Source organism: Mauremys reevesii, linkage group 1, assembly GCF_016161935.1.
Source record: "Mauremys reevesii isolate NIE-2019 linkage group 1, ASM1616193v1, whole genome shotgun sequence".
NCBI classification, from domain to species: Eukaryota; Metazoa; Chordata; order Testudines; family Geoemydidae; genus Mauremys; species Mauremys reevesii.
This window is the reverse complement of record NC_052623.1, coordinates 169,986,937-170,012,207: the sequence shown is the minus strand read 5'-3', so window position 1 is coordinate 170,012,207 and position 25,271 is coordinate 169,986,937. Positions and strand designations below refer to the sequence as shown.

Sequence of the window (25,271 nt, the reverse complement as noted above, 5' to 3'; positions counted from 1 at the left end):
ATTACTGGAACTCCTTTGTAAAGTCCAGGTTTTTCTTACCTTGCCATCTGGTACTGTATCATCAAAGATTCCTTCTAAAGACTTCTTCACGGAATCAACTCCTTCACCAAAGACCTGCAGAGCAAAAGATGCTATTTTATAACATAATTCAATAATGCTCTCAAATCTGGAAACAGGCTCTAAATAGGACACATTACAGGGTCTTAAGAAAAAAAGTCTCTGACATCAAGCATGTAAGTTAAATTGACAAAATCTATTTCAATGATAACCACAAAAAATATAAAAGAAAAAGATCAGATTCCTAAAAAGACAGAGGAAGGCAGGAATATCCTAGTGGATGGGGCACCAGGCTGGGAGACTGGAGGCCTGAACTCTATTTCCAGTCCTGTCGGTGACTTGCTGTGTGAACCTGGACAATTTTTATCCTCTCTGTGCTTCAGTTTCCCCATCTGTAAAATGAGGATAACGCTTACCCACTTTCAATAAGTGCTTTGAGATCTCCAGATGAAGAGTGCTGTGTAATTATTCTTATAAGCAAGCTTATTTGTTTATTTTGTAAATACTCATCCAACCACAGCAGTCTGAGCACAACATGACTTCTTGCTAGTGAAGTAACAGTTAATGATCCAGCACGAGGTGAGAACACTAAGACAATGGGACTGTGCACGAGCAAGAATTCAAGTAGAGAAGAAGTATTTGCAGGATCAGGCAGTAACCGACTTGGAATGGATCCAGACAGGTACACCTGCCAAAACTAACAATCCACTACAGCTTTGGGCATAGGGCTTAAGCATTTATCATCTTGGTGAAGGGAAGAGACACAGCTTTGATTTCATTACATCAGGCACTACAAGGAGCCTGCTAGAGTTAAGACTGGAAAACAGTTTCTATAACTCCATGTATTCACTTGTTTATAATTGTGTTATTAATTATTATTTATGTAGTGTCTAAGATGGGCCAGGAACTATGCAGGATGGGAAAGAGATATGGACACTGCTCAATAGAGCTTACAATCTAAATCTCCCATTTTGCAAACCCTTAACTTAACAGTCAATAGGACGACTAGCATGCTTAAAATTAAGCATATGAGTAAATATCAGCAGGAATGGGGCCTAAATTTACAGAGAACATATAGGCCCAGATCCTGAAAGGTATTTAGGTGCCTAAGCCCCACAGAGTTAGACATACTGGTAACCTTCCAAAACATTCACTTTCTGAATTTTCTTTAAAGCTTGGTCTCTGTCCAGATCTAATGTTTTTAATTGGAGCAAAATTCCTCAGCCAATTCAGGGTTGTGGAAGAGTGGGCACGTGGTAGGGGCGGGGGGGGGGGGAGAGAAATACACCTCTCTCTGTTGGGCGGGGGGAAAAGTGAGAGTGGGATTTGGCACTCTGTGGCACAAATATCTGACATCAGAAACTTGTCATGGACAGAATCCTTGCTGAGCACTAGAGACGTTGCTTGGTTTGGGGACATTTTTTTAAAAGCAAGCATGTTACACACAATAGAAATGTAACTTCTGAAAATGCTCATCAGGCATCAGCTAGTTCTCTAGTGAAATTCTGCCCCCTTTGTAATCACTGGGCTGAACTGACTAGAGAGATAGATAAAGGTAAGATTTGATGAGAATGTGCATGAGGTGGATTTTTAATGTCTCATTAACAACACATTATATGGCATGTTCCTCAGCAATAAATACTCCCCCACCCACATCACTGTCTTAACAACAGGGACAGGAGGAAATCACAGGCCTAAAACCCAAAACAAATCCTGCCCTGCCCACTTCCCAAAAAAAGAGAACAGAAGAAAAAGAAAACCCTGTGATTCCTGCAATTAGATGAGGCATAACTACCAATATCTGAAAGCTATAATTAGGGATGTTTGGAGAGTAAGGCAGGGGAACACCTGCTTAATCCACTGAAATACATTTGTCTGTGGAAGATTTTGGGAGGCACAGCATGAAAATGAAAGATTTTTGTTCAAAAGCAGCATGGATTGTTCCTCCTAAATACAGAAAGTTGTCCATTACGGGGCTCTCTCCAAACTTGGCTGCAACATTCTACAAATTCTAAGCTTTCATTTAAAGAAAAATTAATTTCCTATTTTTTTCCTGTTATAAAAATGCAGCTGTAAACAGATGTTCTGCTGCTGCCTCACTAACCTAAAGTTGCAGAAAACAGTCTCCAGACAAAGGACAGCATCAATAGGAACACAACCCATTCATCTCAAAAAAGGTATGAGCCTCAAACCTCACGCAGGACCATTTAAACATTAGCTGTTATATACTTATCTGCAATTACAATGACTCATTTTGAAGAGAATATTAAGTGTGATGACTACACAACCCTGAAAGATTAAACAGGAGAGATTAAGGCTGGGTATGCAAAGCACATTAAAAGTGCTCTGCATAACCAACACCGCATGGTAATAAAATAAGCCTTGAAAATAACAATGAAGCTTAATGTTCTATCTACCTACCTGGTTAATGCTTGGCCTCCCTTGTTTTTTCTTTGAGGTAGTATCCAGTCCCCAAAGAGAAGAAAACCTGCTTCTCCGTTTGCTGGCGGATCTGGACATGGCCTGTGTTCTTCTTCTGACTCCGGCCTCCCCAGTGCGAGCTGCCACCTGCCAGTGCCGTAAGGTGTTACAATTAAAGGCTGCAGCATCCCAGTATACCATTGCTTACAGGCTTTGATGGTGAAGTCCAGTGGGAAAATGGTAAATACTGGAGCAACCAATGTGTATTCGCAACAGGAATGCTGATGACTCCAGATCAGCTATTTGCCTCCCACTGTAACATAACTAATTCCTTCCAACATTACATACACAAAAAGACAGTATGTAATGGTTTTGGGTGCCCAGTTTGAGTTATTTTAAAGAGTCCTGGTTTGCAAAAAGCGAGTGCTCAGCACTTTCTGAAAATCAGGCCCCTTTATAATGTTTCAGGTTAGACACTCAAAAAGGGAGGTACCCAAAATCACTAGTCACTTTTGAAGAGCTTCGTCTGTGTCTTTATTCCTGCATGTAAAGTGGACTGTGCTCACCTAAACAGATTCATGATTTCTAGCAGGCCAAATGTCAGGCATTTAAATACAAGTATTTCCTTAAAGGTGAATAATGTGTTTAAAAACAAGAAAAGGGAAGATGAAGAACTAAGTATATTTTTCTGTACTAAATTCCTCCAATAGCCAGAATAAGAGAGGCCTTCAGGGCACAATTCTTTCCACCCCACTTCTTCATTTCTACCTCCCTCTCAGGAAGCTTTTGATCTGCTGTAATGCGCCAGAATGCATCACTCGGTGACATCACAGTTCCCCATGGAATACAGCTCTAGAGGCTCAGGAGGTGACAGTTTATTATTCTATAGCACAGTTTTCCTGATTTTATCTATCTATCTAGAGAGAGAGAGAAAGAGAGAGAGAAAGTACAGATTGTTACATTAGATATAGTATTTCCCCATGAAATCTGTGCTATATAACAAAATAACCCACCCTACCTAATCCCCTAAAATGCAGCCCCATACTCCGGTGGTACCTGTGATTATACAGAATTATGTAATCTGGGGCACTGCAGTTTACATGACATGGTAATTGGGAAGGTTTCCCAACCGGGGAATCCCTCCTGGGAAAAAATAGATCATCAGTAAGAAGCAATCTTCGCAAGCTTCTTGGGTGTTCCTTCCAAGATGCAGGACACCCAAGCACTTCTTTTGTGAAAGAAGGAGCAGTAAGAAGTATGGCAAGTATGACTTGGGGGAAAAAGTGAAAAGGACACACCCGCCTTGCAACCCTGGAGGTGAATTTCCTGAAACCTACTTTTAAGAGAGTCCCACACACGAAACTAACAATATCTGACTGTCGTTTGGCACACAGTCATGGGTAGAACAAAGAAACCTAGGCAGCTTTGTGATAAGACGCTGAGAGACTGGTTTTGGTACTGTAAGCATGAATACTGTATGAGAACTGGCATAACAGAATACTGGGTTGGGCATCCAGAGAACAGATATACCGAGAGTAATCATGTGTGTCATCTGGAAAGTGGACAAGTAAGGGAAAAACAGAAGCTGAACTGTCATTGCAGGTTTCTAGCTTCATAAAGGCAAACCATGTGAACTTGTACTTAGTTTATCTATGGTATCTGTCTTATATCTGAAAGACCTAACAAGCCCTCTAACACAGTGTAGAACCACCAACCTAACCATGACTTCTGAACTTTTCTATCAATTAATCTTTGGGCTTTTTCATCTGAAATTATTTGTTTAAAAAAAAAAAAAAAGCAATTTAGTTAACAAAATTGGGCCTAATCCTCAGCTGATGTAAAACAATGCAACACTATTGAAGTCAATAGCCCTATGCTAATTTACACAAGCTCTCCTAAGAGAGGATGAGTGTGCTGTCAATCTAGTTTGCTATATTATGGTCATCACCATAATAACTCAGTACCCTCAATGGGAGTTCAGGTGCCCCATATCTTGCACAATTCAACTCTATATTTGAATTACAGCAATGTAACTGTACTACTGATGCATTATTAAAGGGAGAACTTTTCTTTTCCAAGACAACATATTCAAAATTTGGGGCTATAGAGAAGGTAGATTTAGCTAAATTCCATGCAATGCAATAAAATTCATCACCAAAAAGCTAGAGGCAAAATAAAATGAGCACAAATGTAAATGAAGACCCGCTTCTTTAAAAATATAAATTCACCAGCAATTATCAGGATGATGATGCTAATCTTTTTATATAAAAGAATAAAACCGCCTCTGACTGAATTACAGCTCTGTATTCACAATTGAAGGGTACAGCTGACATCTACAAGACAACAGCAGAGCTCAGCTATTTCTGTAAAGCTCCAGGAACCCAAGCCTAAACTACAGGCATGCCATTTAAATTCATAACAAAAAGCAACAGTGTGCAGTACATTTTTATGTGTTTTAAAGAGCTGTATGGTTATGGTATTTAAATTTAAACCATTTTAACACAGCTGAAGGCATGTTTGCCAAATGGGAAAGAGTACAGGGGAGGTTTTACGCTTTCTGCTGGAGCATCAAGTGCTGATCACTGCTGGAGACAGGATACTGGACTAGATGGGCCAATAATCTTATTCACTCTGTGGGAAAGTTGGTCTTGCCATACTGGGTATGATCCAACACATACTGAAGTCAATGTAAAGACTCCTATTGACTACTCTGGGGTTTAGATCAGGCCCTATGAGTTCACAGGCATTGGAGATGGGCCCAAGCTGCAAAGTTCACAGCCAAAGCTAAATCTTCTCAAATTTCAGAATTGGTCACATCCGGGCTTTTGGTTCAGCCCACTGGAGAGATGGGGACCAGCTGCAAAGTTTGGATCCAGACTCTCTCGAAGTTTGGAACAGGGATTTTGGTTCTGGGTCGTCTTTAACACCTGCAGCACCACCATGTCTGTAAGGAAGTTCTTGGGCCCCATTACGGTTTTGGTAACAACAGTCAGCAGTGTGTTTATAATGACGATATGTATAATGTATATCTGGCATGAATATTATACATGTACAAAAGGTGTGGTTCTCCGACTGTTAAAAAGAACAAACTTGATACCAAATCTCCTTCAAGACAATCACTTCAGAGTATCCTTTTTTAAAATTCGATCAAAGACATGTACCCATCCCAAAATGCAGCAATCCCTGCGTGTTGAAGTAAGAATTTACTCCACAGACACCAACGCCAGCCTTTGGTGATTTAATCTTTCTATGAAACCACCAAGCGATTTATAGTTTAGCAGTCCTGACCTCTGGCTTCAGTTGAAACTCACCAGTGCATGAAAAGAAGATACTGAAAAGATTCCAAGACGGCCCATTGCAACTTTAGTTGGACGACTTGCGAAAGCAAGTAGCCTTTTTGGGTTTGGCAGCTCTCCTCCTTGAAGGCTAGCTAAATAACAGCGATACCGAAATAGGTCCATTTGGAACTGTTCAAGGTTCTGTTCCCAAACAAAGATCTGTAAAAAGTGTGGATTGGGGAGTGGTACAGAAGAGAAAAAAGAACACAGTAGTAAATATCTATTTAAAAAACTACTACTAGAAAATCACATTAATTAAATTTTCTATCAACATTGATTGCATTTCAAAGGAGGGAAAAGAAACAAAAATTATTCAAAGATTTTTAATTGGATGAATAACAAATATTTTTATGTTCATAGTAGAAATCTTCTCCCAAGGCAACTGCTACTTAACAGTATTAAAATTCCATTTTTCATTTTCTTTGTTTCCCAGGATTCTCTTCTGAATAGCTCCTAAGAAGCAGATTTTATACATCAAGGACAACAGAGATATGAGAAGCCCAAAAAACCCAACAAGATTCCACAAATAGAGTCCTGGCTCTTCATCATCATCATCAGTAGTTTAAGAATCAATGAAGCTTGGTGTTATATTTGAAAAAGAAGTGAGGTACACTGGAGATAATTAATCTTATCAGTGGAAGAGCCCTATAATCAGCCTATGTGAGGACTCATTTAAGTAATTCAAATTGCTGGTACAAAATATTTTCAGAGTGCTAAAAAACCAGCAAGATAAAGGGACAGAAAAACTGATCTGTCCTCTGGTTCTGGATTTAAAGCCTTTGAAAAGAACCATTTGAACAGCAAGATAAGCGTCCTCTCTCCCCCTCACCTCTTCTCAAAGGTTTTTGCGGGGTGGGAAATCTCCTTAACTCAGCACATTACAGACCCAGAAGCCTCCTCCTTCTACGGGTAGAATTCCAAACACATTTGGCAGCCTGGGTTAAGAGTGATGCTGTCTAATGAAGCGGGGTCCATATGTTAGTTTCCTAAAATAAGGTGCCATTGTGACAGCAGGAGAGACATCTGCTCTAGGATTTCTGTTTCTCAAATGCAGCTAAGTTGTCCACTTTAAGTTGGAAGTACAAGCAACAGAGGAGTCATGATGGCAATACTAGCTATAAAGTTGATAAGAGAAAACAGAGAATCGAGGCAGTTTCTGAGTTCCATACTTAGGTAGGCTGAGTACAGAAGAATCAATGCGTTCAATATTTAAGCCTCTAACAGCAGCAGCATTTATAAGTCTCTCAGATACTTTATATTAATCTGTTTCATATATACAAGTAAGATTACCTGATCGAGTATGGTCTTCTTCTTCTTGGAGTCCGTTACCGAGGACAGCTGCATTTCACCCATTTTCTTCATTTTCTCATCCATATCGATCTTCTGTTCCAGCTTTTTTATTTCAGTTTTCAACAGTTTGACCGTGTCCTCTTTGTGATGTTGTCTTGCTACCGCGGTTGCGCAAGCAGAATGGATTGCAGTGATCCAATTCTCTAGTTCGGTCTGGCTAGAGGTCTGAAGAGACGGAAAGGAAAAAAAAGTCAGGATCCTCTTAAAATTGATTGGAGATTAACAAATGCAATTCGCAGGAGATTCCTCTTCCCTTGATCTCAAGAACCAAAGCCTTAAATCCACTTGTAACAGAAGAAATAAAAAACTGTCATTCTATACTGCACGTGAAACAGGCCATTTTTAGCTCAGCACCCTGCATTCAGTATTTAGAATTACACATATATCTATGCCTAGCAGCTCTAGCATATTTGCTAGCAAGTGCTTAAAAATGACTTTCCTTGGCCTTCGTAATGCTACAATAATTTTCAGCATTAAATGAAAATTTTTAGACTGCAAATTCCTTGAGGCAGAGAACGTCTGTCCTCACAGCGTAGCGCACATGGTTGGCATGCAACAATTAATAATAAATCAATGAAATAATACGTGGCCATAGTATCAGCTTATAGCTTAATACAAGAGCAAAGTATAGCTGCTTCCAAATGAAGGTCTCAAAGCCCTTTATAGTCATTAATGGATTCAATCCTCACAAACACCCCTGGGAAGTAGGTAAGTACTATTATCAGTATATTACAGATGGGAATGAGGACATATAGTAGTTATCATACTATATCAAAGAGCGCGTAATGAAGGAGCTGGGAATATTTAAAAGATCTCCATAACACCAATCCTGTGCTTTAAGCACTGAACAATTCGTCCTTCTTATAATAAGGGGCCTTCGCATGAATGAGAATCAGGCTCTTCCATATTTACTGCTGCTAACAGCATCCCCTGATCTTTCACCAGAATATTTAGTAGAGATGTCAGCAACCTGAACATAAAATGTCAAATGGTACCACTGTTCTTTTGTTAATAGATGAGCAAGTTTCCGCTCACCATTCTCTCTTTTCAGTTTTCTGTTGGTTTTATTACAAAGTATTCTGGTAAGTCATTAGAAATGTAAGTTTCTCACACAAACAATAAAAGCTAGAGATCCAGTTTACATGCCCATACTTCCCCTCTTGCTTATTATTTTCTGGTCCATTTTCTTTTCTATTTATCAGATGCATGTTTTATTGGACTTGCTACCATTCTAATCTGGAAAACATGTCACCATATATCTTCCCCTACATAGAGGGATGAGAGAGACAAGGTAGGTGAGGTAATATCTTTTTATTGAACCAGCATCTCTTGGTGGAAGGGACAAGCTTTTGAGCTTCAGGTCTAGAGAAGGTAACCAGAGGTCTGAGCTAAATATGAGGTTGAACAGATCATGAAGCACAAGGGGTTCACACATGCTTAAAATGAAGTGGGCAATTAAAGGTTAGTAGGGAGTTGCGTGTGTTATAAATTGTTGTAATGAGTCATGAAACCAGTGTCTCTGTTAAGTCCACAGTTTTTAGTGTCCAGTAGAGTTAAGAATTTAAGTTCCCAGGCTTGTCTTTTGAAGGTGTTGCACATATTTCCTTTGAGGATGATAACTGAGAGGTCAGATATGGAATGATATGGAATGATTGCTTTGTTTTTTGTCTTCTGTCATTTTTCTGTCATGCGAGAGCACAGTGATTGTCTGGTCTCACTCACATAGTTGTTGGAGCATTTGATGCACTGCATGAGGTACACCATATGTTGTGACAGGCATGTGTAGCCAAGGATCTTGAAAGGTGTGTTGGGGATATTGATCGCCATAACAGTAGAGAGATGTCTGCAGGTTTTGCATCTGTTGTTCTGGCAGGTCCAGTCGCCACTTTGAATTGTTGTGTCCTGTTCTGTGGGGAGTTTGCTTCTCATGATGAGCTTAGTGAGGTTGGGGGTTGTTTGAAGGTCAGAAGAGGGGGTTCAGGAAAGATTTCTTTCAGGATCTGGTCCCCATCAAGTATGGGTTGTAACTGCTTGATGATACCCGCTATGGGTTCCAATGTGGGGTGGTAGGGAAAAGTAGGGGTGTGGGGTTAGTGTGTGTGCAGGGGGGTTTCTCCCCTGTATTCTTCCAGGGTATTTGGGTGGCCCATTCCATGATGTAATCTATTTTTCCGGTGTCCCTTCCACCAACTGAAGTTGGTCCAATAAAAGATATTACCTCATCCACTTTGTTATATCCTTGGACGAACATGGCTACAACAACACTGCAAACATATCTGGAGGGATGTCAACCTAAAGAGGCCAAGAAGAAGAATGATCTTCACTTAAGGCACTGGACTGGTACTCAGGGGAGTTGGATTCAGTTCACAGTTCTGCCATGGACTTTCTGCGTAACCTCAGGGAAGTTACTTAAGGCCTAACCAAAGGCTCCCACTGATTTCCTTGGGCTTTGAATCAGGCCCTTAGTCAGTCTTTGTCTCAATTCCTCATGTGAATAATGGAGATAATATTTCCCCACCTCACAAGGTGTTGCAGGGATAAATTTATTACTGTATGTGAAACACTCAGATATTATGGTGATGAGAGCTATTTAGAATCCTTGTTTTCCCCTCTCATGTCGGCAGCTAAGATTGCAGCATTTCCCAGACTTTGGAAAGCTAAACTCACCTTCAGGAACATGAAACTAACTATACCCACCTTTGAATCCAATCTGTATTGTTAAAGGCCTACTCTTCTTATTCCACATAATTTCTATACACATCCTGCTGATCCCTTGCACTTGCCTCTCTCAAAGCGTGCATGTATGGGGGTAGTTGGAGGTGTGGGGGGAATGCTGGACTAGTGTCTGTGACAGGGGTGCAGTTTCATGGAAGTCCAGAATTCTGATTTGAGGGTTTTTTTTATAGCTAAAGAAAATATGTCAAGTACTCCTTTTCCATCCTTGCAAAATAAAAAGTAAATCGCCCTAACCCCCTTACTAAGCCCTCACTAATTTACAGCATATAGTGAAACAAAGTTTTATAGTCAACTATATGTTGTAAGAGACTCAATTGACTTCCTTTGCATGTCAACCTTTAACAGTAATCACATGAGTATTTGTCTTGTAGCTAAAGGACCTGTGAATAGCATACCACCTTGTTCTATTTAAGCCTACTTATCCATAAATATCTCCACCACCCTCTGTTTTCTTCAGTCACTAGCAATGAGGAAGACTGCCTCTTCGAGCTACTCCACCAGAGGTTATCATTATTTGCTAAGGACCTGATCCAATTTTCATCAATGTCAATGAAAAGGTTCCCAAGGAGGCCCAGTTCAGGAAAGCAATTAAGTACATGCAGAATCCCCTTTGACTTCTATGGGACTCAAAGGTGTGCTTAAGGTTAAGCATATGCTAACATACTTTCCTGAACAGGGTTGCTTTCCTGAGTTCCCAGGAGCTGGATCAGGCCCATATTGACAGAATTAACGTTACATCTCCTTCTTTGTCCTCTACTGATACCATAGAAATTGTATTGCATTTCCATGTTAAATCCAAACAAGCTCACAGCAATCTAATCAGCTCTCATTCACTGAGAAATTCACTAAAATTTGCCACCAATCCTGATGATGAGTAGAGCCTAACTTGGCGAGCAATGCTACTGAAATAATCAAACTGTTTGTGGAGTAAAGACTGCTAATTGAGAGTTAGGATGGCAGCAGCTAGCCCTTCTTGTATAAAACCCTTCTTTGTACAGATGATGGAGGAAAAATAATTAAAATAAAACAATGTTTTATTGTGTGATCAAATATATGGTACTCTACAGTGCAATAATAATTGTAAAATGTCCTATTTCTCTTTTAAAATAGTATGTTCATGTCAGATTCACTTCTTGTTTTGGGTTTTGTTTTGTTTTTTTGGGGTGGGCGGGGGAGGGACTATTTTTTGTTAAGCACTTTAACACTTTTTTTGGACATGGAACAGGTTATTAAGCACGCAGACCAAGAGGATTGCTCTGCCTCCAGTGGAAAGGAAAAACCTTGTAAACAGGCTGCATGTATCTCAAATGTATGTGGTGTTGCAAGATACACTGAACTTCTGGTAAATGCATGTGACATCCACATGTAAATGGATTTGTGTAGGCATGATAGGAACTGACTGAACAGGGAATTATAATGTAGGAGATGTCTCTGGACACAATGCAGTGAGAAAGGTTGTTATAAAAGGTATAATATTAAACAGTGGCTTTATGTTTCCTCTAAGCCTATAGTCTCCATTGGATAGAAATAATCTACTACAGTTCTCTGGGTTTGTTTTTTTTAAATTAACTAATATAACATTTTGTATTGTATGAATCTATATGTGCGTGTTATTAGTAGCTAAGAAACACTGTTGAACAGCAGTGTACATGCTCCAGTAATTCTGTGTCCATCAGATTAAGCCCTGGGGCTACAATCACTTACAAATTATTTCCACAATTATGGCTGATTCCCCTTCCCTTTCCCCAAATCCACCCCTGCAGTTTCTTCTAATTCTGTTCCTTTAGAGTTACATGGGTTCTACTATATAGGAGACCCGTCCTCCCCCCCTGCAAAAAGGGGGGGGGAGGTGCATAAGTCACAAGAAAACAATAATTTACTTTGAAAAGGTTCACTTTTGCTCTTTCCCACATAAAGTTACATAAAAATCTAGTCATGACATTATGACACAGAGCTTTTAACGAATAAGGCCTTGAGTTGCCACAAAGGAAATGTATTGAATGTGACCTTTTCTGTATTTAGCCTCTACTGGCATTAATTTTACAAGAAGGGAGGTTTTCCAAAAGAAATGCAAATGAAAGATTTTATACTCATGTAAATAGATCTGATGGTGGTGGTGCTTCACAGCTTATTTAATTCATGCTGAGGCCACATGCTACTGTATTTGCCCCCTGGATGGAAGCACGCCCAGATGACAAAAAACACCTCCTAAGAGAAAGGCATTGGGGAGTTGGGGAGGAAGCAGCGAAGAAAATCAAATATTAGTTATGGAAAAATATACTGGGGTTTCAGCAATGTAAACGAGGGTAGAATTTAGCCTTGTGTGTGTATAAATATCATGGGCCAAGATCATCAACAGCATAGCCACACTGAAGTCAATAGAGCAATGACAATTTACACCAATAGAGGATTGGGCCCCATGTTTATAAAAGCTGGGCATACTTTTGAGAGCTTTGCTTTTAAAGGTTTATTAGGAAATGTTGGGGAGAATCATTCTGCAAGAGTGGACTGGAATATAAAAATATAGTAAAATCCAGACATTTTTTTTCCATTTGATCAAGGATTTACAGTCCCAAATTGTCACCAGATTAAAAAAAAAAATCACTGACTGAGAAAATCTGCAACAAAAAGCTAGGCTTATAAAGTGGTAAGAGTGTAGCTGGGAAATGACTGCTCAATTCAGGCTGATCATTCCATTTGGTAAAAAAAAAATGAATGTCAGATCATAGCTAACAGGAGTTTTTGGTGTGAAAGGAATGCTGGATTGGACCCCAAAAAACCAATCAGAGTAACAAAGACAGTTGAAAGGTAGCACTATTTTTTAATCAGATCAGCATCTGGCCTTTCTATAGTTTTAGGTTTTCTTTAAGCTGCTAATAAACTATACATTGTAAATAAAGCAGAAAAGTAGCTGATTTTAATATCTAAAATCTGCAAGACATTTAGAACCATAGTATGCACTAAGCTAGGAAAGTGAAATGTTCAGCGGAGTCTGTTGTGAGTGGTGTGGGATTCTGCACTGTGAACTGTAATGAAAAGAACCTATGGACCTCCAAATATTTCCTGTTAATTCACACAACTCATGCTCATGTAAATTTCTCAGATCTTTCTGTAAGGTCCCATCTTCAATTGCATATCTATTGTGACGAGGGCTTGTGTTTTAGCCATGTGCATAGTTTGGCGGGTTGCAACACCCTCCCAAAACACAAACTTGGGGCAGGTGCAGAATTTGTTGCTTACCCTTCCCCCGCAAACGCGTGGCCCCATTGGCCTGACTGGAGCTGCCCTCCCGAATATAGAAGTCAAACTACGTGTGGTAGTGCTCTGGTTTTAGCCCTTCTGGGGCACTATATACTGTAGTTTGGTCTTGCCTGTGGAGGTGGGAGCAAACTGTGTTATAACCATAGCACTAAGTTGTATTAAAGTTCTGGCTTTCATAGGGTTGCAAAACCATTTGCTAACATGTTACCAGTTGACTTTAAATCTAGCTACACAAGCAGAGAGCACAGCGTGTTATAAAATAGTAGACTTGGGACTGTACAAGGGACCTGAATTTGGTGTCAAGCCCCCTCAGGGTTGTTTTCTCTACATAATGAATGAATGCTACTGAGCAGGAACTCCATCCTTTCCACTCGCCTAGAGCAAAGTCCTGACCCCACTGAAGTCCATGGGAATTTTGACATGGATTTCAATGGGGTCAGAATTTCACCCTGGTCTGCAAGATGAACAAAAAAGTTAAAAAGAGAACAACTCTGTATAACTCAAGAACAGAACAAACCTGAAAGAGAAATGCATCCCCAAGGGAATTACTGAGGCAGAAAACAAAGTCTTTCTTTGGGTGCTCAGGCACTGCTTGCACTATACTGTTTTCCACCCAGACAGCGTGCTTTGGGATGCTGTTGTGGTCTATTCCAGATCTGCCATCAGTCTCATAGAAGAATAATGTACATCCTAGGAAAAACACGAGAAAGGCATTAGCAAGCAGCATATTTAAATACCATAAAACCACATCTATTCAATTCTTCGTTGCAGAAGAATGTAGCCCTAATACTCTGAGTCCTCCAAAAATGAAAATTAAATCAATATATCCTTGGGCAGCTATCGCAATGCCTTTTTATGGATCTTCCATACAGACTACTTAAAATCGATTGGTCTGGTAGGAAACATCTGAAGGGAGTTTTTCAGTATGTACCACCCAGTTCCCAGTAACATTGATGGCAGTCTTAAAAGTAAATGTCTTTACCATCTACTGACAGTGTACTCCTCTGCGTTTGGAAACATGGGCAAAATGCTTAAAAGTGCCTTTCTACCTATATTTGCTCCAAACTATACTTTATTGCAATAGTGTTTGCACCTTTGGTACAAACACTCTCACACCTTTATTTATTTAAAAACACTGTATTAACCATTTAATTTTATGTCCTATTTCTCTTTCCAGACCCTGCTCTCATTTCTGCTTTCATTCAGGACAATGAAGAGCTTCTGTCAGGCACAGCAGCGGCCTGTGAACTGACAAGCATTGTCCCAGGAAACCTAAGCAGGAACAGTCTCCTCTCTCTGCCCAGCAAGCAACCAGCTTGAGAAAAAAAGAGTGGCAGGATTCACAGAAAGAGCCAATGCAAATCTGCTCATGAGCAAGGATGGTGTGTATGAGCCTTTTTGAAGGAAAGAGATGGCAGAAGCAGGAATTTGCATCTGGATAGGCCTTGTGCTACATTGGTAGGACCTGACTCCTCGCATCATCAAAAGCCAGCAATACTGATAGAATGAATTTAGTGAATATAGCTACCCGTAAACTACAGTGACAGTAAGGGATACGCTTAGACCACTGCTACTGAGAGATCATTCCATCAATATACTCTTTTTCTTCCACCCTCAAATGTGAAGGTGCTGGAGAACAGCCTTGGAGACGTGGATTGTTCACAGAAGCAATATGTCACAAGCCAAAGGATGTGAGCCGATACTTCATTCGCCAGGGTCCATTCAACTCTTGGCCTCACTGCTGAGATTGCCAGCAAGGGTGCCTCTCCATCCTGCCTGCTCAGCCCCGATAGTGCACAGTGCCGGGGCATGCTGTGGGATGTCCATATTCTAACATCGTTTGGGTTTTTATTGTTGTTGTTGGGGGGTTGTTGGGGTTTTTTTGTCTGTACCATGGATGGGAAAATACAGGTACAGATGGAAGCTGTGAACACAATTCTTTAAGGCAGCTCTGTAACCATGTTGCCCTATCAGTGTGACAAAAACTAAAAACCCCAATATGTCAGAAGGTGGACTCCCCTCAGAATTCCAGACTACTGTGAGCTGGCACAGTCAGCCTTATAGAGTAGACAGGCCCTGAGGGAAACCATTGTTCTGCTTAAACTGTCTTGCAACTACTAGTTACTATGGTTCCTTGAAGGTAGAGATCAAGGTTTTTTTCATGACTGAATCCCGATGAGTAAGTGAAAAAATAGATTGGATTGAGTTATCCCCACTGAAAAAAAATTAATGAACAAAAACAAAAAAACCTTGTTCCCCTGCAATGTGTTAGCTATTGATCAATGTGTTATCAACACGGGGAAAAATATCCCTGTGCATTCTAGGTGAAGACAGACTATAAATTAATCTTTACAATTTTCAGGCAAAATATAGTTAGTCTGTAACTCTAGGATCTCTGCAATTTCTGCGATTATTCAATATTATATAAACAGTTTAATTTAATAATGTAATCTCTAGCTTTTTCTGTTGAAAATAGTGGTCAGAATGGAAACATGCATGGTTACCCCTTTAACCCAACATTGCAGAAAACTATTTGCAGCCAAACACTAGCAGCTGTTAACTTCAAAGCTTAGTTTAAATGCGACCTTATTAAGCCACAGCAATCTAAGACACAAACATTTGACTTGAGACAAGGCACTTTAACGTACCATTGCCTTTATGCTCATCCTTCCCCTTTTTCTCCCCTCCCAGATGGCTCTTTGTTTACCAATTCTTCACAGCCAGCCTTTCCTTTCACACTGCCTCAGCAAGAAGGAGATTAGGGGTTCTCTCTGCTCCCTCAGCCGTGGAATTTCTCTTCTTTTATTCCCCCAACCCCTGTAACAATTGCAATGAAGGGCTGGCACTCACAATTTGTTTTTAAATTGCTGCTACAAACACTGGTACATGCCACCTGGCAAGAGTTGTGGAATCAGAACCTATTCTTCATCCCTGGAGCTCAGCAGGTACCTTTCCAAGGCTAATCTCTAAGGGTCAGTCAACATAAAAAAAGCAAAACTATGTCAGGGAACCTAGTTACAACCTGGTTTTCCCCTTGACCTGGTTAAAACATGGTTCCATTTTGTACTGTCGGAGAAAAACTCAGTTCTTAATTCTTTCCCTGCTTCCACAGCACACAAGACTTTGCCACGCAAAAACCTTTGGTAGTCCTATCTACATTATGGAATAGAGCTGTGTTGTTACCGGTCCCCTGACAATTCTACTCAAAGTGTACACAGACTCTTACGGAGCTGGGAAATGGATGACTGAGTCCAAATATGAGCTTGGTTTCTCCACTTCGCAGTTTAAGATGCTTGCGCAGAGATTCTCAGGAGGCTACTTACAGATCCAATTTTAACCTAGTGTGCCTGTTTCTTTACTATTGTTATTATTTATTTGCATTATAGCAGTACCTAGAGGCCCCACCTGAGATCCCCACCGCACAGTGCTAGGAGCTGTATAAACACACAGGGAGAGAGCCCCTGCCCCGAAGAGCTTACAATCTGGTCAGGACGGACAAATGGCAGCAGGAGAAAAAGGCTCGCAGAGGTCTTTCCAAAGGTCACAAAGCAGGTGTGTGAACCAGAAATAGAACCAAAGTCTTCTGAGTCCCAGTCCAATGCCCCATCCACTAGGCCACACTGCTGCTCCTGTTCATACTATTCAAGGCCTTGTCCATACTACGAGCTAAAATTGTACTATAATTATTTATATTCTCACAGCACGCAGAACCCTCAGTCAGGATCGGCACCCCATTGTGCTAGGCACTGTACAAACACACACAAAGACACAGTCCTTGTCCCAAAGAGCTTACCCCTGAATGGCAGCTGTCGCAGGGTGGGTACTAGCACAGTGCTAGCACCAACTCCATGATCACAGCAGACAGGGATTTCGTTTATAACACTTTTATAAACATGCTTTTCAGAGAAATGTGCACGCTGGCCAGGGAAGCCATGCTAGATCCAAAGGTTGCCAGCACGGTTTTAAGCATAGTGCAGACTCTGCCTTAGAAGCAGCACAGCAACTTAATTTTGACAAAAGCACATACCGCAATTGTGAGTGAGTGAGTGACCATTAAAAAAATTCCCAAAGAAAATCAAGAACATTCTCTGCTACTTCCCTACTAATTTTGCAATATTTTCCAGTGGCTTTGGTAAGAGTGATACTGGCGTAAATTTTTGTTTCGTCACTTCTTTTTTTAAACAAGCATAAAAGAAGCATTCATATTACCATTTGATAGACGTGCCTTGTCTATTAAATGTGTAATCAGAAATTTTACTCAATTTAATAAAATCACTAGAAACAACATGGCTTCCGTGTTGTAATGATGCTCACTCTGTAATATGGGAGCACCCTGTTAAACACAGCTCTGATGTTTATATTCCTGTATAATGTCTCTTCAAACAAAAGCTCACTGTTGTAATGATTATTGTTTTGATTCCAACAGTTACATGGCAAGGATTTGTAAACCTGTCAATGCCACATAAATAAATAGGCAGCACTCAGGTACTTGTTTTGGATAGAAAACACAAAGAATTACACCTTAAGGCCCCAATTTTGCAGTTAGCTCTATATTGGCACAGAGACGTGCCCAAGTGGTGCTCACTGAGGGATCAGAGCTGAACTTTGCACGTTGATAAAAACATTTAAAAATTAAATCAGATCAAGGCCTCTAGATTTTGATGCTATAGGCCAGTGTTTCCCAAACACTTGGCGGACCGCTACTCCAGGCCAATGGCAGCTGCTGGAAGTGGCGCGGGCTGAGGGACGTACTGGCCACCGCTTCCCACAGCCCCCATTGGCCTGGAGCAGCGAACTGCGGCCAGTGGGAGCCATGATTGGCTGGACCTGCGGACGTGGCAGGTAAACAAACCGGCCTGGCCCACCAGGGGCTTTCCCTGCACAAGCGGCGGCGTCCCAAGTTTGGGAAACACTGCCATAAGCCAAATTCTGTGCTAATTTACATCCTCGATGACCTTTTGATGCCTATGTAAATTATTAATGACATTCTATCTGATATACCTTTTAAGGAAACCCAATAGTGTTTCCATTTTCTGCGTGTTGCTGACTCCACTTTCTTATTCTTTTTGTGCACCAGAAAATTTTTCACTGCAAGAGCCCCAGCCTTCCGTACAGTGCCCTGGCCAGCTGTAAGGAGGATGTCAGACTGCCCTGGAGAACTCAAGGTACCACTGCTTTGCTCATCACTCAGGGTTGAACCAGCTTCTTCCAAGTTCTCGCTGTTGGTGGTACTCATTTCCAGCTCCCTTCGGAAGTTCTCATACACTCCCTGACGGACCCCATCTCCCGTAGAGCTGCTGCCGCTGTCGCTGCCAATGAAAGCTCGACTAGCCGTTGGAGAATAGCTAGAGTTTGTAGCATTTGAACGTCTGGAGAGAAGGTCTGTATCGATGGTTGCGCCCTCGATTCCACTGTCAGCAAATTCACTCCCTTCACCTGCATTCACATCCTGATTAAAAAAAAGGAAACATCATATGAAGGTAGCTGATATACCATCCTACCCTGGCACTTTGAAGAGGCTAAAAGAGCCTGAAGTTTCCCTGATTGTATCAAATTTCTTCACATTCCTACTTTGCTTGACATTGGAACGTCCCTTCAATCTGCCCTGTGAAGACAAGTGGCTGGAAGAATAGGTATTTTAGCAAGGCTTCCGGCAACAATTTAGGAAAGACCATACAGCTTTAGGATGTGCCCCACCAGCAGAGTAAATTGGGAGAAAGAGGGGAAAGGACTTAAATTGTTTACCCTAGTCTAAGTTAATGGTGGTAACAAGTTTTCAGGAAGGAAAGCATGTGACAGCAAAAACAATGACTATGTCTGGGGAAGAAGTCATCACCCATAAGTCTCAGAGAGGAAAAACACTGATATTGTATATTTACACCTACAACTGAGACTCTCTCTTAGGCATCCTATGATTGCTACTTGACATTTATATAACTGAAGATGTACTTTTCCCGTAGGTGGATATATATTAAAAATTGTGGCATTCCCACTCCTACCACTCCCCGAAAGAAAGGACTCGTTCTTTATTAATGTTACATATCAACAGAGACTTGTGAGTCTGTCTACATGCGCTGTTTAGAAGAATAACTACTTCCTCGCCCACTCAGTAAATCCAGTTCTTCTGGTCAGTTTTGATTTCAATACATTCATTAATAAAGTACCATCTTAGACCCCAATCCTGCAAGCTGCTCTGGACTATTGTACCCCTTCATCCACACAGCACTGCACTAACTTAAATGGAATTCCATATGGGTGCAGAGATCCTCCTGCACAGACCAGCTTTCAGGGTCAGGATCTTATTTAGTGCTGTTCCATACACCTGTTTTGGAAACCATCAATCTCCCCAGTTCCTTGCAACACAGAGAATAAGGGGATGCTTAGAAAACATCAGAGCCAGTGCTGCTGAGAAACCAGCCATTTACAATAGACTGTCACAGACTGATTTTCTCATCTCATCTCAAAATGCAGAAAGGTGCAGGGAAAATACAAATTCTTAATCTAAGTTCCTAAAATTCTGTGTGTGTCAGATACCACACGTGTGGGGGGTAGTCACAGCATTTCCACCAGTTTCACATCCATGCAATTCCAACTCTCCCAGTGGACTTTAAACTAGTATAAAACTGGAACACCTCCATGCTGAATCAGACTGAAAATATCTTAAAGGATACAAATCAGGAGATTTATAAAAGGAACAATGAATACCTTTTGCACTTGGTTGGATTTTTTTTTTAGAGAAGTATGTAACTCTTATAAGTAACTAATTTCTAATTTGACATAGACTGTTGTGTAGCACAAGTTAAAAAAATCAATTGAGTTTTTAAGCATATTCTAATTTTAGGAAAATTTAGTTAATTGTTTGATTCAAGTAATGATTTAACAGACATTTAGATTTCTAGTAATCTTTGTATTCATGCATGTAGTATGTATAAAGTTAATTCTAAATATATTGCTTCTCTAATTTTTATTTAAAACATACAAAATAGTGTGTGTTTGTTTTTAAATGAAGTGTCACTAAAACAGACCCATCAATGCAGGGGAGTAATGGAAATATGATTTGCCCTCTTGGCAACATTTATAAAAACTGTGCTTGATATTCTGTTTACCAGACCATGAGAATTCTCTCAAAAAGAGGCATAATCGTAGTGGTCGAAGCACAGAACTGAAACCCAGGAACTCCGGAATTCCTAATCCTAGCTCTGACACAGATTCAGTGTGTGTCCTCGAGCAAGTCACATAAAAGATCTGCCTTGATTCCCACATCTGTCAATGGGGATAATACCGCATGCCTCTCAGGAATGTTGTACCGGTTAGCTGATGTTTGTAAAACACTGACAAGATGAGAAGCTCCACATAACTACATTATCTACACTCAGGAGTATTGTACAACAATCATAACCGTGCAGTGATCCATGGAATAGACTAGATGGTTCAAAAAGCTTCCTTACAACTCAATGATTTTAGGATTCTACCCTGTCCTCAATATCTCCTCACCAACACCCCAAGATCCTCTAAAAAACTGAGGTCTACACTACCACTTACTTTGGTATAAGTTACATTGCTCAGGAGTATAAATAAATTACCCCCATGAGCGACGTAACTTACATCGACCTAAGCGTCGGTGTTGACAGTGCTATGTTGGTGGAAGCGCTTCTCCCGCCGACATAGCTACCCCCTCTCATGGAGGTGGATTTATTATGTCGACAGGAGAGCTCTCTCCTACCAGCACACAGCGTCTTCACCAGACATAGTGCAGCTGCACCGATGTAGCGTATTTAGTGTAGACTAGCCTTGAGATTCTGGCCATGCAGGGGGATTAGAATCCAAATACATAAAAGGGAGAATAGATCAAAACTTGTTGCCAGTTGATATTCATCCAGTACCGTTCGCCTTTAGGAATTACAATGTCACATTTAGCGAGATGAGTATCTTAAACAGTCTGCTGTATAAGACAATTGGTCTATAGGTTAGTAAAGTTAAGAGCATTCATCAGACAGGTTTTTTGCCTTCGGGCCTTATACTGTACTGTCTGCTGGTTCCCATCAGAGGGTTATAATCAGTTTGAGAGTGTCACATGAAATTTTCTAATGACACCTTGAAATGTTATAATCTGCACACTAACAGGGTCTCAATTAAAGAGTTCAGCAGAAAGTCAGAAAGTCACTGAGGGTTATTATGCATTTTCAGGGAGGGTGGGGAGGGGAGGGGGAGAATTAGAGATTGAACGTGTTGTCCGCTGTATCAAGTGGAGAAGGACAGATGGATTTTGATTAAGGAATAATAGAAAAAATGTCCAACTTGGGTGATTAAAGTTAGGCACCAAACTAACATTTTGGCTTGAATGGTGAGCACCCATGGCTCCAACTGGACAGATCATCTAATACAGATAATAAAACTTTAGGCACCCATGTTTCAAAATTTTGGCCAAGAAATGTGGTGACTGCTGTGCATTACACAGATTAAAGGACACTCCTGTATGCTTCTATTAAAGAATACTCAACATTTCTTTCACAATTGCTCAAACACCAGCCTAACACCCAGAATTATGGTGACACTAATGTCCTCTTAAAGGGAGACTATCAGAGTTCTGGATCTGTTACAGCAGTGGTCCCCAACCTTTTTGTGGCCAGTAGCACATTCATGTTTTCAGAAGAGTGTGGCGGGCGCCAACAATTTTTCAAGGCTTATTTTGTATTTGTACATTAAATAATACAAAAACCATCATATTTAATATACATAATATATGAATCCATAAGTTAAAAAGGGTAATTTTACATGTAAAAGGTATTAATTAAATTATTCGGCAATTACTCTTTCACCTTACCATGTGAATTTGCTCTTTTTTATCTACCTGTAAGAAAAATTAAGGAGTTTTTACAAAATAAATATCATAAACAGTTTTCATCTTATTTTTAAAAAGTTAAACTTTGTTGAACTGCTGGTCCAAATATATTTATTATTCTTACTTTAACATAGAATGAAGCCTGCAGACTGGAGTTTTCTGTCCCTGGCAGGCGCAGGGCCGCGGTTTCTCTCCGGCTTATGCCGCGGCCCCACACCTGCCAGGGACCAAGAACACCGGTGCCTGCAGCCCCAGAGTTCTCTGTACCCAGCAGGGGTGGGGCCACGGCTTCTCTCCGGCTTCGAAGCTGGAGAGAAGGCGCGGCCTGGTGCCTGCCGGGGACAGAGAACACCGGCGCCCGCAGCCTGCAAGCCTTGGAGTTCTCTGTCCCCGGCAGGCGGGGGCCGCGGCTTCTCTCCCCTGCTGGGCACTAGGCAGGTGCATATAAGTGCCTCGGCAGGTGCCACGGCGCCCGCGGGCAGTGCGTTGGGGACCACTGTGTTACAGGAAGGGCCAGAGAGGCATTCTAATATCACAGGTTAGCACTTAAGGCACAGAAGCACATTTCATTCCTGGGTAAAAGGAATTACCAGGGACCAGATTTGGAATTGACAGGTTACGACATACACTGTATAGGGATTTTATGTTCTCTCTGGAATTCATGTTTCCAGCTCATGACTAGATTCTTTGTAACTGGAAGGGAAAAAAAAAAACCCCCCACCACTGCTCTTAGGGCCTGATCCAGCAAAGTGTTGACCACGTTACCAAAGGTAAGAGGTATCTGATGAGAACACTGCATGTTCCTTTGGAGCCTACGTTTTTTTGCAGTTTTAACAGAGTATAATTTGCCACTGGCAAATTTATTCTAGAACTCTACACAAATACCACTATAGGGCTTCTTTTTGTTTCTCTTGGAGTTTGTTTAGGTTCTGACTAAAATCCTTGTCTAAAATCTTCTAAAATGCAGGAACGGCACCTGATAGTTTACTCTTTGCCAGGGAAATCCCCAATTTAAGCTCTCAGTCCTGCAGCTAGGTTCCCTCTAAGCAGATGCAGACCTGCACCCAGGCAGAATCACAGGGGAACCACATGCAGGAAGTTCATTGGCAGACTCGGGCCAAAATCTGTTTTGCCATCCCACCGCCTCTCCACTTTTCTTTGCCTACCTACAGATCTGGGGAAGAACATATGCTTTGTCTCAGAGAAAGAGAGCAAGCTATCTTCTTGACGGCAGAGAGATCAAGAAGCTCAACGGAACAAATGTTCATGTCTTAAATCTCAGAACCAGAACAGGTTCTAATCCATAAAGAATAAGAACCGAACAAATACAGACATCTATGAGTTTGCCCTTTTGACTAAATTTTTGCTATTTGGAGCATGAAGAGAAGGCCGGAGAGTTATTAGCCTATATATTGAAAACAACAGAATCCAGCAGGAGCAGTGCGGCCATCTAGGATAAAAATAGTACTCTGCTTAGCAAGTCAATAGCTATTAACCTAACAGTCCAAGGCTTTTACCAGAACTTCCATGCATCTGCAGATGCAGAAGATGATGGAAGTACTTGCTTACATTCACATCGGAGGATACACTGGTTTTAAACACCCAGACTGAATTAGAAGAGGCTACGCAGACTATAGCGTTGTCTATTAAGGGGGTGGGGTGTGAAGAGATGCATGGCCAGATAGATTCACTACAGAATTTTAAAATCTACAGTTAGATCAAATATACGTTTAGCTGTTGTTACCAATGCTGATTGAAGACCAGCAAGAAGACTCCCTAGCAGAGACAATACGAATAACCTTCATGAGAGCCCTGCATAATGAAGTGAGAGTATCACTGCTTTGTTAAAGACACAGACCAATATCACTGATAAACCAAGACTTAGTGAAAATATTAGCAATCTAGTTATGTAATACTATACATACGAATCAGGTTTCAAATAAAGTAAGCTGGGAGCAGAGAGTATGATAGGGCTATTATACAATGTTAAGCAAGCAAGTTAACAAGATACTGTAGTGTCTGCAAACTCATTAGATGCCAAAGATACATTTGATCATACAGCATGGCCACATTTCTTGAAAATCCTTGATTTGTTCAGAAGACATATAAAGCCTCATGTTTCAGAGAATAAGTCAACCTCAGACTACTGGGGATTAGGAAAAAATCTTTCTAACTGCCTACTGCAAGATTGCTTGCACATTCTTCTGAAGCAGCTGATGTTGGCCCCGTCAAAGAAAGGACAGAAGTACTGCCGGTCTGATCCAGTATGGCGACTCTTACATCCCTAAACAATTCCTTCTTCACTTGGATGTGAATCACTCTTTACAAGTGAACCAAGTTCAATGGGCACTGGTTGGAGGGTTTCATTCTTTGAAGAGGCTCCCACCAGAAGTGTCCATTGTGTCCACTCCTCTTTGTGTTTAGCAACAGAACCACTAGCAATTAAAATTCAACGGTACCCTAAAAATTTGGCAAGCACCAGGCAAAGATATTAAAATGGAATGGGTGCCCAGTAAAACAGAGGGCACCAGATGATGATACACCTTAGCGCTAGACAGAAGATTATCATTAGGTCATAAGGGCACCCTCTCCGTTTTATTGGGCACCCATTCCATTTTACATCTTTCTCTGGTGCTTGCCAAATTAATGCCTCTAACAAGTTATGTGCAATTTTAGGGTACTGTTGAATTTTAATTGCTAATGGTTCTATTGGTTTGCTCGTGTTGCTTTGCTCAAGCCCCACTGTAGCATAATCCTGCCCTCCAAATGAATAAAAAATCCATTGTCGAGAAACTTGAGGCATGCAAGCAATCAACATTTTAGAAGATGTGTTTGCCAGGAAACGACTCAAAATCTTTCAGAAACTATAGGTAAATTATGGATTTTATTCTTATCTGACTTAGAGAAAATGTTTTAAAGCAGCAATAGAGAAACTTGAAGGTATCCCTGTGAGTCACCCACACTGGGAGGAACACAGTCTTTCTTGAAAGCTAATGGAAAGCAAGCTGCATCACGCTTATGTTATATAAATTGCTTAAGAGTTGAGAGGACATTGACATGAGTGCAATATGAGATCACAATACTGGATAGACCATCTCAACCAAAAATTGGGAGTTGATACTGAAGAATGTTCAGAAGACATATGTAGATCTGTGACATCTACTAGGCTTAAAAGAATTAAATTGGCATCCACAGATCAAACTTGGTAGTGAAAGGCAAAATAAAGGTTTCTTTGTATATGTTCTGTGGAAGTGCCCTATAAAGTA

The 25,271-nt window shown here is 40.8% G+C and overlaps 1 protein-coding gene and 1 long non-coding RNA gene across 5 annotated transcripts in view; one reads left to right on the top strand and one right to left on the bottom strand.

The window, feature by feature from the left end:
• TIAM1 (TIAM Rac1 associated GEF 1) overlaps positions 1 to 25,271 on the bottom strand; it is a 267,398-nt gene that overhangs the window by 63,335 nt on the left and 178,792 nt on the right. For all 4 annotated transcript variants that reach the window (XM_039520731.1, XM_039520734.1, XM_039520732.1 and 1 more), the window contains 6 exons: positions 18,165 to 18,612; positions 13,681 to 13,853; positions 7,107 to 7,331; positions 5,790 to 5,975; positions 2,479 to 2,625; positions 40 to 114 (listed from right to left, as the gene is read on the bottom strand). In XM_039520731.1, the coding sequence (XP_039376665.1) occupies positions 40 to 114; positions 2,479 to 2,625; positions 5,790 to 5,975; positions 7,107 to 7,331; positions 13,681 to 13,853; positions 18,165 to 18,612 (1,254 nt within the window). The remainder of the gene's footprint in view (positions 1 to 39; positions 115 to 2,478; positions 2,626 to 5,789; positions 5,976 to 7,106; positions 7,332 to 13,680; positions 13,854 to 18,164; positions 18,613 to 25,271) is intronic.
• On the top strand, positions 2,526 to 14,848 carry LOC120395925. The gene is made up of 3 exons (XR_005592891.1): positions 2,526 to 2,718; positions 6,250 to 6,423; positions 14,341 to 14,848. It is a non-coding gene; the product is annotated as an uncharacterized LOC120395925 (long non-coding RNA).